This window comes from Mirounga leonina, unplaced genomic scaffold (assembly GCF_011800145.1).
Source record: "Mirounga leonina isolate KUSES-001 unplaced genomic scaffold, KU_Mleo_1.0 Mir_82, whole genome shotgun sequence".
Taxonomy (NCBI): Eukaryota; Metazoa; Chordata; class Mammalia; order Carnivora; family Phocidae; genus Mirounga; species Mirounga leonina.
In genome coordinates, this window is record NW_023270825.1 from 28,003,656 (window position 1) to 28,021,228 (window position 17,573).

General features: G+C 41.6%; 1 protein-coding gene across 5 annotated transcripts in view; it reads right to left on the bottom strand.

Annotated features, from left to right (window-relative positions):
- PSEN1 (presenilin 1) overlaps positions 1–16,124 on the bottom strand; it is a 69,964-nt gene extending 53,840 nt beyond the window's left edge. The window contains exons 1-3 of one of the 5 annotated variants that reach the window (XM_034992914.1): positions 16,003–16,124; positions 5,473–5,554; positions 5,241–5,380 (exon numbers count right to left, since the gene is read on the bottom strand). In XM_034992914.1, coding sequence (XP_034848805.1) covers positions 5,241–5,327 — 87 coding nt within the window. In that variant the 5' untranslated portion in view covers positions 5,328–5,380; positions 5,473–5,554; positions 16,003–16,124. Of the gene's footprint in view, positions 1–5,240; positions 5,381–5,472; positions 5,555–6,678; positions 7,077–15,578; positions 15,604–16,002 lie in introns of those variants that run through there. The other 4 variants (XM_034992918.1, XM_034992916.1, XM_034992915.1 and 1 more) reach the window with 4 other exon arrangements.
- Between the last annotated feature and the right edge of the window lie 1,449 nt (positions 16,125–17,573).

Here is a 17,573-nt window from a genome sequence, read left to right on the forward strand (position 1 = left end):
AGTTGGGTGGTAGGTACATGGGTGCTTATTACATTATTTGCCATATTTCCTGTATATGCTTAAAATATTTCACAATAAAGATTTGAGAAATAAATATTTGGGTTAAAAAAACAACACTATTTTTCAGGTCTCTAACTAATCTCATCAAACTGCAACTCCCTTTACTGTGAATGAGATTACCCATAAGAGCCTACAAAAAGAAAACATTTTCTGGGCTAAGAGAGCCTATCATGTATCTGCTAAGGATGGAAGAATGAAGTCACGGACAACATTTCACTTCTGGAAAGAGAAAAATGTTTTATCTACTTGAACACTAACAATATATCACTGCAATAATACTTGAAGTTACACAACAAAGTCATCTAATTGAGTGAGACTGGGTTAATCAGATCCAAAATGATTTCAATTTCATTATACTTCTGATAGGGTAATCAACTTGATCCTATTTTCTCAGGACTGTCCCAGTTTTAAAACTGAAAATCTTGTGTTCCAGGGACCTCTCAGTCTCAGGCATACCAGGACAGCTGGCAACCCTAATTCATGGTCACAACAAAACTGCAGAGAGAGAGAATTTATGTAGTAAACCATCTTAATGTTACAGATGGGAAAAATGAAGTACTAAGAAATCAGACCAAATTACACATAGCTGTTTCAAATTACAACTGAATCAAAGTTAGTTCTTTCCCTTGAAGGATCTATATACACATCACTCAGCCATAATCCCTAAATGCCAATTCATCAGTGTTTTTGAACAGTCTTCAATATCTGGTTATCCTCATAGGTCTTTCCCAAACTCAAAGGATTGCCTCATAAAAGGAGTTCAAGACTAGGGATGCTCCTGACCTTGGAGGAAGATACTGAGGAGAGGAAAGGAATAGAAAGTCCATTTCTTTACACTGATATTTGAATAAATTCTGTAGGAAAGTTACTCTTTCCAGTTTCAAAAATATTTTTAAGTGAATGCTCATTTCTTTTTGTAATATTTAATGTAAAATAGACTATCTGTATACTCTAGAGGATATATTCATATAGAGAAGCACCTTATTAGCACTTTAATTCAAAGGAGGGGAAGACTGAAGGAAAATCTGCTCACCTATGTCCCCAAAATGTAAGGCCCTAAAACTAATGTTTGTGACAGTACCCTGCAGAGAGTCCAACACAATGAAGACATTCAATATGCTAGTTTCCTTTCCTGAGCAGTGTGGAAAGATTAAAACTTTCCACATCGCTCAATTTCCTTGATACCTCTTAACTAGCCACTGTGCAAATAAAGAAGAAATAAGCCTGATAAGGATTTTTATGCCTGCAGAGGCTTGTCTTCATGTGCTTGTATTTAACAAATCCAGGATCCAAGAAGAGAAATAAAAGAGCTGCTTTCAGTTAATCCACAAAAACAGTCATCTACATTCAATTTAAATTTGGATTTACCCCCATTTTTTCATAACCAACCAAAGCATATATACAATGGCTTCTTTATAGCTATAAAACTTAACAATGAGGGGCGCCTGGGTGGCTCAGTTGGTTAGGCGACTGCCTTCGGCTCAGGTCATGATCCCAGGGTCCTGGGATCGAGCCCCGCATCGGGCTCCCTGCTCGGCGGGAAGCCTGCTTCTCCCTCTCCCACTCCCCCTGCTTGTGTTCCCTCTCTCGCTGTCTCTCTCTGTGTCAAATAAATAAAATCTTTAAAAAAATAAAAAATAAAAAATAAAACTTAACAATGAGATTCTTTTCCTTTCTCTTTGGGTTTTTTTTTTTTAAGTACACTGGTACAAAATGCATATACACTTAGTATTTTCTTTCTCCAGAATTTTTTTCATACAGTATCTCCTTCCAGTATTCTAACATTTTTCTGGGGTAAGAGACAGTTGGAAGAACAGAAAGAACACTGGAGGAAGTCTGAAATTAGAAAGTATAGTTTTAGGGGCACCTGGGTGGCTCAGTCGTTAAGCGTCTGCCTTTAGCTCAGGTCATGATCTCAGGGTCCTGGGATCAAGCTCTGCATCCGGCTCCCTGCTCAGCAGGAAGCCTGCTTCTCCCTCTCCCACTCCCCCTGTTTGTGTTCCCTCTTTCACTGTGTCTCTCTGTCAAATAAATAAATAAAATCTTTAAAAAAAAATAAGAAAGAAAGAAAGTATAGTTTTATGTTCCAGGTCTGTAATTTAATTTTCTATGTGATCCTGGACAAGCATTTAAACTGTAAAAGGGGAAAGGGGCACCTGGGTGGCTCAGTCGGTTAAGCGTCTGACTCTTGATTTCAGCTCAGGTCATGATCTCAGGGTCCTGGGATTGAGCCCTACCTCCGGCTCTGCGCTCAGGCTCAGCAGCTAGCCTGCTTGAGGATTCTTTCTCTGCCCTGCCCCCTGCTATCTCTCCACCAGCCCCTCAAATAAATAATTTTTTTTTTTTAAGATTTTATTTATTTGAGAAAGAGTAAGCGAAAGAGACACAAGCCAAAGAAGAGGCAGAGGGAGAGAGAAGCAGACTCTCCACTGAGCAGGGAGCCTGATGTGGGGCTCAATCCCCAGGACCCTTGGGACCATGACCTGAGCCGAAGGTAGATACTTAATCAACTGAGCCACCCAGGTGCCCCATAAATAAATAAATCTTAAAATAAAACAGAAATAATACCTATCCCATGGTAACTGGAAAGTATGAGAATGTATACAGAAGATCTTTTAAGTTGTAAAAAACTTTTTTTAAAATTTGAGAGAGAGAGAGCAGAGTATTTGAAAGAGAACTCGAGTGGGGGTGGGGAGGGGCAGAGGGAGAGGGAGAAGCAGACTCCCCACTGAGTAGGGAGCCCGATGTGGGGCTCCATCCCAAGACCCTGGGATCAAGACCTGAGTTGAAGGCAGATGCTTAACTGATGGGAGCCACCCAGGTGCCCCTGTAGAAAATATCTTTGAGAAGATAAATAAAAAATAACTTATTTGATATCACATTATCAATGATAGGGTTAAAATTAAATAAACCAGGCATGATATTCTGAGCAGTGGTGCCCCAAGAGATCTGGAAGGTACCACCGAGAACATCAGCACTAAGACTTACTAAAATTACGTGAGTACATGTAATTATCAATAAAAATCCTGTGTCAATTGTACCTCCTCTATAGCACCCTTTATTTCAATTTGTCAGTCACTAAGGTGTAAAAAAAAAAAAAGGCAGACCAAAAAAATACCATGAAAGCCCCATAAAACCTGAGCTTGAGGGATGTAAGTAATACTGCATTAACAATGGAGAGCGCACTATGTACCAAGCAGTGCTCTTGGAGCTGGGGATTCAGGTTTACACGGTAGAGGGAGGCAGGTCAACACAAATCAGTAGACAGCATGCTAGAAATACTAGGTAAGTACTATGCACAAGGAAAGCAGAGACAGGGTATAAGGGGTGGCAGGGAAGGGCAGTTGAGGAAGGCAAGGCCTCACTGGTAAGGTGACTCAGGAGGTGACCTAAATAAATCAAGTGAAGGGAGACATCTGAGAAGATTGGGAGAATAATCCAGGACCCAGAGACAGAACTGAGGAAGCAGTGAAGGAGGGAGAGGGTGCTAAGAGATAAGACAAAGATCGGGGCACTGGAGGGGAAGGTTAAAATAAGACCTCAGACCAGATTTTACTCTGAGATGAGACACCTTTGGGAGGTTTGGGATGGACAGGTGTTTTCTTCAAAATTTGTTAGTTGTGGAATCTTTTGTTCAAACGGATCCACAGAAGATCAATATGTAAAAAGATAAAATAGGAGCTGCTCTAATTAAGGAAAAGGTACCCAGAGACTAATCAGGGCTGTCCCCACTTTCCCTTTCCCTTCTCTGAAGTAACAGTTTAAAAATGATTACAAAGAGTGTAGTATCCAAACTACCAAAGAACTTCATAATCTGGCCTCATCCTAACTTTTCAAAAAGCTATTCCTAAGAAATAACAAAAAGGAGCAAATCAAGCAGCTGTTGCAAACATGTTGCCACAAAAATCAGTCTTTGTAACACCCATTATCCACCAAGTACCAACAAGGCAATAGCTCCTCTCCTCTCCCTTCCCCCACACACCCCTCAGGCTAACTACCCTTTACAGCTTGTGTTCCCTTTCAGGGCTTCCCCCAATAATCATTTTATCTTGATTTCACTTGATTAGAAATGTTTTGGCAGTACAGTGTGATCTGCCTCTGATGATCTCTGGATACAGCCTCCCTGTCTATTTAAATTTTAGGAAAATCCTCCCTCCACTAGTGTTATTTATTCTATCAGTGATGCCATCCCAGTTTGCTCTATTCTAATCTTACCCATCCATCAAAGTCTACTTTGTGAAGCTTCCTCCTCACATTTTGACCCTTAACTGGAATTCTAAATATTAGTGTGAAGGGAACTTCCAGGCCATCTGGTTGGTGCTCTAGCCCACTGCCCTTTGCAGATTTGCTTGGTAGTCTCCCAGCCTTTGTGACTGCTTTTAGTGACAAGTTAACACTCCACCACACCCTTTCGGATGTACAGTAAGTTGTGAGACAATTCTTTTTTTATTGACCCAGACCTGTTTCCTTCCACCACTGATTCTGTCCTCTGGTTCTAATAAAGGAAAGTCTGACCCCACCCCACACAACCCGCCCAACCCCTCGCAGCCTGCATAGCTTATAGACGGCTTTGTTGTTTTCCCCAATTCTGGCTCCACCTCTAAAAATCCTACCCATTTCCCAGCCATCTCACAGGCCATCTGTGGGGTCTATATTCAATCTGTAATGATTAGCTATCGGAGTCGCAGGCTGATTTGATGTCTGTGTCTCATGCCACTGATTACACCCCTTTCTTGATTCTCTCCCTTGAACTCTCTTAGGATTTCTACACTTAGCCTTGCACTCATCACTGTGTAGTCTGTCAGTGAGCATTTACTAGGCACGGTCAGGAACCATGATAGGCACCGACAAAATAAAAGTAAATAAAAAGTACTCAGCCTCTGGAAGAGTAAGAACAAGATAGGTAAAATAATAAATAGCTGGGGAAGTTGGAGAAGGCTTTAGTGGAGAAGGCATTATCTGAGGCAGGGAGGAACTGTATCAACACCCATGTCTCACATAGCCTTGTGTCCCCAGCACCAATCGTACAATGCTTTGTCATCAGTTGAAGTTCAGCAAATAGGTAAACTCGGAAAAGTACAGAAAGCCTGCTCAGCCCCCTTGGCCTCTCTTGGAAATGAGGGAAGGTGGTCACTGAATCCATAGTCTGGCAGGGGAAGTTTGAGAGGCTGGCACTGTACCTGGCTACGTACAGTATTGCTCAGGTGGTTGTCTTCGGACATCTGTGCATTCTGGAAGTAGGACAAGGGTGCAGGTAACTCTGTCATTGGAGCAACCGTATAGAAACACTTTTTCACAGAAAACAAAGCCTCTTGGGGTTCTGAAAAGGGAAAAAGAAAATAATCCTTTGTGCATTATATTTATACTTTCATTTTTAAACATTTTCATAAATTACATTCAGCAAAAACAAACCTTTCTTTCATGTGTTCTTCTCCAGACCAAACTTTCTAAGGACCTCACAGGCTGCTGTCACTTGCAGGCTTCCGGATTAGGTCTGAAATAGGATTTTACCAGGTCACCCAGAGTAAATCTATTCACACCAATCAAGTACTTAGAATTATTTTTGTATTTGTAATTTGTAAACCAGAAAGGTATTAATCTGCCATCAATTTCAAATGACAAACTTTTGTTAGCTCAAGATATCTCTCTGGTAATGAGTAGATCTACTTGAGAAACCAAATATTTTCAATCACAAAAATACCTAATGATTTCAGATTTAGAGCAAAGGGAGCTAAATGATATTAAAGATTGTTCTCATCAACATTCCTTTTTCTATGCTGACTAATCCAACCTAACCTTTCTATTTCCATAAAACTGTCTAGTGCTTTTAATTTGGCAAAATTCTGTCATCTCATTTTAATCCTTACCACAATGCCCCAAGCCAAGGGAAACAGGTAACATACCTATTTTACAAAAGCAGAAGAGGACCTAAGTTTACTGACTGGCTTAAAAATCACACAATTGGGCAGATCAGGCCAAAAATCACAGACTCCTAACTCCCAGCCTTAGGTCTCTCCCTTGCATCCTGGCACAGCCTTATTTACACACATCATTCAGTCTCCCAGAGTTCACTCTCCTGGTGGGGGGGTGGGGAGGGGGACGACACACATTCCCATTTGCTGTCTGCCTTAATTTCCATCAGCCAATTCTTTATGATTTCAACTTCGCATTTCTTTTTTTTTTTTTTTTTTTTGTTTTGGAGGTAGAATTTAGTGATTCATCAGTTGCATATAACACCTAGTACCCATTACATCAAGTACCCTCCTTAATGCCCATCACTCAATTACCCCTTCCCCCACCCACCACCTCTCCTCCAGCAATCCTGTTTGAGTTCAGCATCTTTCGTGGTTTGCCTCCCTCTCAATTTTCATCTTATCTTTCCTTCCCTTCCCCTATGTTCGTGTTTTGTTTCTTAAATTCCGCATATGAGTGAAATCATATGGTATTTGTCTCTCTGTGACTGACTTATTTTGCTTAGCATAATACCCTCTAGTTCCATTCAATTTCCCTTTTCATAGAAAGTCTTCAGAAATACAGAAGGAAAGAAATCTGTTCATATATCTAAGCAGTACTCTCATTCATATATAGTGACTACAACATTACCATGCACACACTCACATGAAAGTACTTTGTCAAAGTCCTGTTTCATTTTCACTTTCAACTTCAGGATCCTCGATCCTCTAAATACTCTACTTTTTATATTCTAGTGATTTTTCATCAAAAACACAGAAAGCAGCTAAAAAAAAAACAAGGAAAGTAACTATTTTTCAATATAGTATTGAGTTCAAATTAACTCTTAATTACCTGTATCTAGATCATTTAAACCCTGACAAATGTTTAATCAAGGTATGCTTCCCTTCTAGCCTACATAGTTTTATATGCCATGCCAACCTTTCTCTTCCCTTCCAGCTACAGCCCATGGTTAACTGACATGGATCAAGGGATTGCAAATTATTACTAACTAAATAAGACATAATTAATATGTTTGTTTTAAAAATAAAGTGAATTAGGGGCACCTGGGTGGCTCAGTGGTTAAGCGTCTGCCTTCGGCTCAGGTCATGATCCCAGGGTCCTGGGATCTAGCCCCGCATTGGGCTCCCTGCTCGGCAGGGAACCTACTTCTCCCTCTCTCTCAACTGTTCCCCTGCTTGTGCTCTCTCGCTCTCTCTGACAAATAAATAAGTAAAATCTTTAAAAAAATAAATAAATAAAAATAAAGTGAATTAAAAATACAAATAGAGACAACACTTACTTTTATGGGGGTTATTTGCTCTAAGGGGGGGGACGTGGGAAGCTTTGGGGGGAATTGGTAATGTTTCGTTTCTTGATCTGGGTGCTAGTTACACAGGGATTTCAGTCTGTGAAGATGCACTGAGCTGTACCCCCATGATCTGTGCACACTGCTATATACTTCAATTAAACTCAGAGATTTTTGTGGACATAAATCTATATTTATGGTTATTTATACCAATGGTCCTTTTTTTTTTTTTTTTTAAGATTTTATTTACTTATTTGTCAGAGAGAGACTGAGCACAAGCAGGGGGAGTGACAGGCAGAGGGAGAAGCAGGCTCCCCGCTGAGCAAGAAGCCCTATGTGGGACTCCATCCCAGGACCCTGGGATCATGACCTGAACTGAAGGCAGACGCTTAACCGACGGAGCCACGCAGGTGCCCCTGATCCTAACTTTTTTTTTTTTTTTTAAAGATTTTATTTATTTATTTGAGAGAGAGAGAGAATGAGAGGGAGCACATGAGAGGGGGGAGGGTCAGAGGGAGAAGCAGACTCCCCGCCGAGCAGGGAGCCCGATGTGGGACTCGATCCAGGGACTCCAGGATCATGACCTGAGCCGAAGGTAGTCGCTTAACCAACTGAGCCACCCAGGCGCCCCTGATCCTAACTTTTAAAATGAATAAAATTAAGTCTTGGCAGCATGTATATTAACTTACCCAAAACAGAGGTGGAATGCCAATAGAACAAATATATTTTCTAAGTAGAATAAGTATTCAGAGTAAATGTTCTGACCTATGCTTCTAAGATTTTTTAAAGTTGACTAACTGAAATTTCGACATTAATGTAGCATTAATGATCAGCAAATAGAGCACATATTATTCCTTCTTTCCCATAAAAACATTTAGTACAGTACTTACTACCTCAGCTAACCCAGAAATGCCATAGGCTGGCAAACAGAAGAGGCTGCAGTTGGTTCCTGGCTGCCCTGAAGACCATACCGTATCATTTGAAGTACACCTCTATTACAGAAAAACCCTTAGAAATCGGTCATTAATATTCTCATATGATCTCTCAGAAACAAAATAACAAATAAGGTAGTGTTAGCCAAATGCAACATGCAAAGGGCAAGAAAGGGCCATGCAGGGAAAAAGGAAAAGTAAATAAAGAAAAAAAGTAAATACAGTAGATTACATTTACAGATAAAATAGAAGAAAACTGTCCATTTACGAAGTAGGAGTTTATTGGATGTCTATTTATATCAAAACTCAGAGACAGAGAGGATTTACTTAATTATATTCACTTCACCCACTTTACATATGAAAACAATGTGGCACACGGAAGTTTACTAACTTGCCCAAGGTCACATCCAGTAAGCAAAGGAGCAAAGTAAAGGCTCACATAGTACACTATTTGCCTCTGTGTAGAACTCCACCCCTGCTCTTTAGGAGTTTACAATGAGCATTAAATTATATTGAGCTGGGAGGGGGGAAAAAGTATATATACAGAGAGAGAGCTGATTTTTATTACTACTAAAACTGCTGCTTAAAAGTATCTTTGAAAAAGTTGTAAATGAGATCTTAAACTTCAATGACTGATCTAACTATAAATTAAAAACTGAGGTGTCAAAAGCATTCCCAATACATAGTCCTAGTATTTATTTATTTTTAAGATTTTATTTATTTATTTGACAGAGAGAGCACACAAGCAGGGGGAGGGAGAGGGAGAAGCAGACTCCCCGCAGAGCTGGGAGCCCAATGCCGATGCCGGGGCTCGATCCCAGGACCCTGGGATCATGACCTGAGCTGAAGGCAGATGCTTAACTGAGCCACCCAGGCTACCCCCCTAGTATTCATTTTAAAAAATAAGTTGTAATGAGAATCTGGTCATTTTAATTTTAGTAGTTTCCATTATTAGGCCTTATGCTTCCAGGATCTGTTCAGCCATTACAAGAAACCACACAAACTGGTTATCATACTGGAACTTTCTCAGACAAATCTTGTAAGAAACACCAAAAATGCAGTAGTCACTTTAGCATATCCTGATAGCATTTTCAAAGGCACATCCTGTATTTACACTTGAAAACTAAGGGTCAGGAAAGGTGAAAGAATTTGGCAGTGCTTATGAGGCAAATAACACCAGTTCCAGAACCCAGGTGTTCTGATGGCCCAGCCCAGATCTTTTCCAGTTCAATTAAAGAAAGCTCATGCTTCCACTGATGCTTTGAAGATCATAATGCTACCAGATGACCCTTCCAGGGAGGGAAGAGCTGCTCTTTACATGGAGCTCAGTAGAAAGCAGAGGCAAGCAACACGGGTTAGGTCTTCAGTCAGGCCTGGTGAACAAACAAACATTGTTCGTACAAAGAAAGGCAGAGGCAAAGCCCCATTTGATTCTGGTCCAGTAACAGCTGAAAACAACTGATGACTGCATGGAGGAGGCCAGAAGGCCATCTGTCCAGGCAGCATGGCAAAGGACACTCGTTGATTTTATAACATTCTTAGCATTCTTGCCCTGAGAACAAAAAAGATAGCTGTTGGGAAGTGAGGATCTTGTGACCTGGATTGCAAAGGGAGGAGGGACAGAAGTAGAGTTTGCTGTTTTCTCTCTCCGGCCACCTGCTAAAGATTTTCTGAGACTGACAGAACGTAACACTTGAATTCACCGCTATCATTTCCTTTTTCTCAAGACACTTGCTCAATCAGATAAAAGGAAAGCGAAATCCTTCTCTGATGGGCAACTACAATTTCTATTATACACAAAGAAACTAAAAAAAACCCCAGGAGAATACAAATAATCTCAAAGCTTCCACGTGCTGATAGAAAAACCTATCCATCAGCACTTCAAAAAGTATCAAAGGAGCAAAGCTTAGAATCTCAAAATAAGTTTATTAAAAATCCCATTTAAGGAAGCACCAACAGAAATGTACAGGCCACCTCAAGGTAACAACTAAACCTCAAAATCTTACAACATGGTTACTTTATTACAGATACCATTTTCTTTCTTCACTGTCAGAGATAAATGTAAACAAAATTTGTATTCCACAAAAACAAACAGCTTCATGAGACTTTTTATCATGATCTTCTCCAGCACAGAGTTGGTGCTTTAATGAAGCTAGCCACTTGACTAGTTTCTTCTTCACTTAGAAAACCATTAAAAGTAAAAAAGAAAAAAAGTGAGGGGGGGGCATCTGAGTGGCCAACTCTTGATTTTGGCTCAGGTCATGATCTCAGAGTCCTGGGATGGAGCCCTGGGGCTGGCTCCCTGCTCAGTGAGGAGTCGGCTTGAAGATTCTCTCTCCCTCTCCCTCCACTGCCCCCACATGCACTCTCTCTAAAATAAATAAATAAATCTTTTTTAAAACAGTGGAATGTATTTAAGAAAGAAAAGAGGGACGCCTGGGTGGCTCAGTCGATTGGGTGTCTGCCTTCAGCTCAGGTCATGATCCTGGGATCCCAGGTTGGAGCCCCACATCGGGCTCCTTGCTCAGTGGGGAGCCTGCTTCTCCCTCTGCCTGCCATTCCCCCTGCTTGTTCTTGCACTTGTGCTCATACGCGCGCTCACTCTCTTTCTCTGACAAACAGATAAATAAGAATCTTAAAAAAAAAAAAAAAAGAAAAAAAACCACCAAAAGTATTTTTTAAAGCATCTTTGTATTGTGAGGATAAGAAGTTTTTAAGTACCAAGTGAGCTTGTGATTTATTCTTTTTCCATAAAAGTATTTAATCAGCCTGTTACTTTGACAGCTTCTTCCTGGACAGGCAGCCTAAGTTCTGACTGTCTGGATGGGCTTGGAGAGCCTCTATTTGAGTTTTCAAAAGCTCACATCCAATAATAAATGTAACCAATCTCCAAACTGCATTTATAATTAAATAAAAATAATTTGAAATTAACTTAAAACTTCAGGAATACATGGTGGAAAGACTCTGAATTTTAAGACACTAGGGAGCAAATAATTTCCCCAGTCCTACAAGAGGCTTTGTGAAGGTGGTAGACTCTAAAAAGAGCAAGGATAGTGATACATCTATTTGGTGATTTTTTTCTTTCTTCCATCCCACTCTACTTCTGTGAGCCATCTGTGGTAGATTAGATTATTATTCAGCAAATATGCACTCCTTCCCCAGGCATCCCTGAGAGAGAAATATACTCCACTCCAGTGATGTTGGGCTTGGCTCTGAGACTTGCTTTGGCTTCAAGGTGGGTGCAGTCTACTAGCCACCCCATGCCTTTTGGCACAATCATCTGACTTGCTTTGATCAAAGGGATCTTAGCAGATTAGCACAAGCAGACACCTGAACTGTGCTTCTGCAGTTGGACTTACCTTCTTTTACTTCTCCTGTTGCCTTGAGAAGAGCTTACCATGGGTAGTCACTGCCCCTTCAGCCTGGGCCCCAGAATAAAACATGCAAAACAGAACTGCCCTAGCTGATCCATAGTCCTACACCTTGAAGCAAAGCCTTGAGTCAGAACAAACACTCTAAGGCTGGGTTTGGGGGAGGTCTGTTACGTGGAGTTACTGTAATTGTTTTTAAACAGTAATGGTTACATGGGCTCAGAAGATGCAATGAAAATGAAGACTTATAAATCCAGAATCCCTTATCTGAAACCCTTAGGACTAAGTGTGTTTAGAATTCATATTTTTCTCAGATTTTATAAAGGTAATATGATGCAAATACTATATGTTTTAAAATGCCCTCTCAAGGTCATAGATAGAACCACAAAATCAAACACATTAATAAGTATATAGTGAAACATATAGTCTTAAATTACATTAATAGGTTCGGGTTAGATTTTTCTGTAAAATGAATTATAAAATGCCTTTTGGTTTTTTCAGGGGCTTTTGGATTTCATAATTATAGATATGGGACTATGGTCCTGTATTATCAATATTTGTAGTAATTATAAAGAATCTTTCCCCAAGAAACCTTTACTTTCAATAAGTCTACATGAAAGGTATGATCACTCCCAGTTTGTTTCAAATTTGCTGTGGAAATGGATTGAATACATCTTTAATGAAAACATGACTACTCACATCTAATTAATAAATCACTGGTTATACTCAGCAATGCTTGCATTCTCTCTTTTGCTTTAGATCAATTTAAGGAGCTGTTCAAGGCATTATGAAAACCAAACATTAATGCCCTTTAATCAATCAACACTTACTGGGTTTCTTCTACAAAACCAGACATTGTGATAGGTGGTGGGGATGCTACTAGCAGATAATACTTCTGTTTACTTAAGAAGCTTACTATCTAGAAGAGGAGTCAGACAAGTATATATTTATATTAATTACATGTTGAAATAAAAATATTTTAGATGGGGCGCCTGGGTGGCTCAGTCAGTTAAGCATCTGCCTTTGGCTCAGATCATGATCCCGGGGTCCTGGGATCAAGCCCTGCACAGGGCTGCCTGCTCAGTGGGGAGTCTGCTTCTCCCTCTCCCTCTGTGTGCTCTCTCTCTCACTCTCTCAAATAAAAACTTTTTAAAAAAATGTAAAAAAATATATTTTAGATGTAGGGAGCCTGGGTGGCTCAGTCAGTTGAGCTCTGGACTCCGATTTCAGCTGTCATGATCTCGGGATCGTGGGATTGTGCCCTGCAACTGGGCTCCACACTTGGTGAGGAGTCTGCATATCCTTCTCCCTCTGCTCCTCCCCTTGCCCATGTGCTTTCACTCTAGCTCTCTCAAATAAATAAATAAATCGTTAAAAAAATATTTTAGATGTATTGGGTTACATAAATTATATTATTCAAATTAATTTTATCTATCTCCTCCTTTATAAAACTTGTTTATTAAAAAGTTTTAAATTAACACTTGTAGCTCACACAGTTAGTTGTTTTGGGTTTTTTTTAGATTTTATTTATTTGTGAGAGAGAGAAAGCAAATGCGGGTGCACAAGCAGAGGGAGTGGCAGGCAGGCTCCCCGCTGAGCAAGGAGCTGGACTTGGGACTTGATCCCAGGACCCTAAGATCATGACCTGGGCCCAAGGCAGATGCTTAACCGACTGAGCCACCCATGCATCCCACTCACACAATTTCTGACAGTGCTGCTCTAAATCTTCAGCTCTTTCAGCTATACCAGCCCAGATAGTAAAAATCCCTGACAGCCTTTTCCTTCCCAAAGCTTCCCTTCCTTCCTTAGCCTTTGTGACACTGCACTGTGGACGTTCTCCTCCCATCACTCATTCTTCTTAGCTGGTCCCTCTCACCCTTCTTCCACTCCTTCATTATAAGTGGCCTGCCTGGGCCTCTCTGTCCCCTTGCTTTCCTTAGGCATCTCCTCCACTGCTCCAACATCAACTAGTAAGTCTATTTAAATGACTTATATTACAGTTCTTAAATTACAGTTCCAGGTCTGTCCATGAGATATCTTCACCTGCTGGCACTTCAAAAGTGATAACTTCCAAACCACTTCCTCATCTTCCTCTCTAGTTCTTTGCTTCTAACTTCCTTATTTCTGCAATCGTCTCTCCCATTCTTCAAACTTTAAGCCTTCTAGCCAACTCTACACTTTATTCCCTGCTTTTCAATTAGCTGCCATGTACTGTTCACGGTTTTTCTTTCTTTACCTTTTTTTTTAAAGATTTTATTTATTTATTTGGGAGAGAGAACGAGCACAAGCGGGGGAGGGGGAGCCTTAGGAAGACAGACAAGCAGACTCCCCACTAAGCAGGAAGCCAATCGCAGGGCTCAATCCCAGGACTCTGGGATCATCACCTGAACTGAAGGCAGACGATTAACCAACTGAGCCACCCAGGCACCTCAAAAGTTTTTTTCTAAGCCTCTGTCATCACCAAAGATCAAACTCTCATATCTCACCTGAATTATGCAAAAGTCACCTCAATTCTCTCATCCATTCTAGCGACCACTATCAGACTAATGTGCCTAAAATTCTGACCGTAACAGTGCCACTCTTAACACACCTTCCAAATATGCCTAACATCTATCACATGAAGAAGAGGCAGTATTAGAGTTCTTTGACAGGTTTTTCAGAATATATCGTAAAAAATTCTCCCCTATAATCTGCAATATTAGTGGGAAAGGAGGAGCAGAGACAGCCTGGATCTGAGAGAGAAAGAGGACCACACATAAACTACGGTAATAGACAAATGCTGTATTTTCCTGCTAGGGTGATTCTGAGAGATCAACTTCAATCCTCTGGTTCCCCCTAAATGGAAATTCATGCAGCAGTCTAGGACTAGTTGCAGCCATTAACTTAAAATTCAGCAGTAAATCATATCCATTCAGAAGAAAGTATACCCAGAACTGTGGGAACTGTCTACCCAAGGACCAGGAGTAAAAGAATGGAAAACCAGATGATAGATGCCACTTCTACTATCTACTGGGGGGGAAGGGGCAGGAAGAAATCCATGCACTCAATAAATATGATCCTTTTCTCATTGTTAAGGGTTTATTAGATGGCAGTGGGGGGAACTTTAAGTTGGTTGAACTCTGCAAATGAATTAAGGAGAACTGAAATAGGCTTTTGCAGGTGACTGAAATTAGTCAAATGCAACTAGCTCCAATCTACTTTCCTGTTTTATTTTCCTTCATAAGTTATTTTAATGTTCAGAGTGGGTCACTGGTCGCTTGCGATCCAGAGGGCCCCTGTTTGTAATACACCTTCTGATTATGATGCCCTACCCACTTCAACGCCAGGGGTGAAAACCTTTCCACTGTAAAAGATAACTCAAGGGCGCCTGGGTGGCTCAGTCTTTAAGGGTCTGCCTTCGGCTCAGGTCATGATCCCAGGGTCCTGGGATCAAGCCCCGCATCGAGCTCCCTGCTCAGAGGGAAGCCTGCTTCTCCCTCTCCCACTCCCCCTGCTTGTGTTCCCTCTCTCGCTGTGTCTCTGTCAAATAAATAAAATCTTAAAAAAAAAAAAAAATAGTAACTCAAATAACAAGATTCCCTAACCAGATGTGATCTCTACCTGCCTCAAACTTCAGAGAATGTACGAGCTTTACAATGTGCTCTGTCATACAGTCATTATATATGCCAAAGTTTTTTGCATCCTATTCTTATCTCCCGGAGTAAACCCTGAATACTATATTCATCTTGTCCAAAGCAGCCAAGCAATGTTTTTAAAATTATTATTAAATTAGTCTCCTACAATAGAAGCAAATTATTTATTTGAAAAGAACCTGAGCGGGAAGAAAACGCAAATATCTAAGACACATGCAAAGCACTTAACATGCCTCGCGACAGTCCCAACCAAGGCAAAAGCATCAGACCCTGTTTTCCGCCTCGAATGTGAGACATAAGGAACTTAGCCCTGAGCGCCACTCACTTCCCCGGACAAGGACACACTCGGGGCATGAGGCGCGTTGTTTCACCAGTTGCTCAACCAGACACAGGGCAAGGCGCTTCCTCTTTCTCCTGCTCCACTCCAGTCAAGACGGTCAATCCCGGCCCACGGCACCTGCGTCCTGAAACGTCTTCGGGAAACCAGCACTTCCGGACCTAGGCTCCGGAGGGTAATCGCTCTTTAACCTGACCGCGCGCTGCGCCTGGAGCCGGAGAAACGGGCCGCCCCTCCTCGTTCCCCACACGGGGTTCCTCGGTCTCTGCTCGGCCGCGCCCCGCTCCTCATCCTCGAGGACACCGGCTGCGCGGCCCGGGCGGCGACAAAGAGCCGGGCCCTGCCCGCGACCGCCCGTGTCCGCACCGGGTGAGGGGCGCCTTCCCCTCTCCCCGAACTCCCCATCACGCACCTACTCTTCCCTTGCCGCCGCCACCGGCCGCTCGCAGGGGAGGCTCCTTCCCGAGCAGCCGCTGTTTTGTTTCCGATGTGAAATCGCGGCCTCTGGAGCTGCCGGCCCAGGCCCCGCCCAAAAGGCTTCGCTGATGTCGTCACTTCCGGTTCTGGCGTCGTTGGCGGTCGGCCGGGGGAGGAGCGGGACCCATCGGCTAGGGGGCGGAACCTAGAGGGAAGAGGGTGGAGCTTCCGGTGGAGCGCGCGGATAGAGGGGCAAACGCTGCGCTCCAGGCGACCCCGGGACTTAGATGAACTCGCCCAGACAGCTAGTGTGAGTCTGAGATTGTCTGGGATTCGAGACTGCTCTTGAGCTGAGGGCCAAAGTTTCTACGTCAACTGGGCCCGGACATCTTATCTAACATTTATCTATTAGTACCTATTTATAATGTTTCTCAATGCGAATCAGCTGCACGACAGTCATGAGGACTAATTAAATTGTAATTACCTGTGCCCTTTACACCCTACCCAATGAATCAAAACTTCTGGTGGGGGGCGGGAACCTGAAAAACTGCATTTTAAACAAACATAGCCTGGGATTCTTAGGCTCCGAGTTTAAGATCGAGTCTTAGATGGTAAGCTTCCAGAGAGCATAAAAATGTATCTTATTTTTGAAATCCCCAAACCAGAGTACAAAATTGCTCAGCAATCATTTAATTTCCGCATCTGCCAGCTTTCCGTCCAAATTGCGGTAAAGACAGTACCAGTAACAAAAGTAGCTCATCTGAAAGCTAAAAGTAAACAACGAATACAATAACGTAAAACCAAAGATGAAGAATGGAGAAATGCTCAAATTCACAGGTAATAGAAAACTGACAATGAAATCGATGATGCATGCATCTGGCCAAATGATATCTTCTATTTCTTTTAAATTCCTCCCCCAAGATAGCTTTTCATATTTCTGCAGCATCAGTCCCTAATCCCCTCCTCTCCCCGCCCGATACATGAACAGATTTAAATAGGTTTTACACACTTCATATTTAAGAACATCAGTAGTTTTGTCCATTAACAGGGAAAAGTTAAGTTGGGGAATGAAAATGTTGACAGCCCCAAAGATACTTTTTAAAGTTCTCATTTCCCCTTCCCTCCTTAAATTTTACAAGGGTAAACATTTTTTTCCTATTTGTTCACTTCATATTACAAGTGCTGAGAACAGTGCCTAGCACATGGAACAGTTCAATACATTTGAGAAAGAAGCATAGCTAAACCCCATCTATTTGTGAACTGGTTCAATCTTTTTTAATGCAATCTGGTAACAGGAGTGGAAAGTCTTAAAATGCTGGTAAACTATTTTTAGACACAATCTCAGTACAAAATACTTGTGCAAAAATGTTCCCAAAGTATTTATAGCAAAAATTGGAAAGCTAAACATCCCACAATAAATGATCGTTCATCCACTTCACAGAATGTCATTAAAATTGTTTATGAAGGTTGTGTTTAATATTCTTAAGTTAAAAAGACCTAAGAGGGCGCCTGGGTGGCACAGTTGGTTAAGCGACTGCCTTCGGCTCAGGTCATGATCCTGGAGTC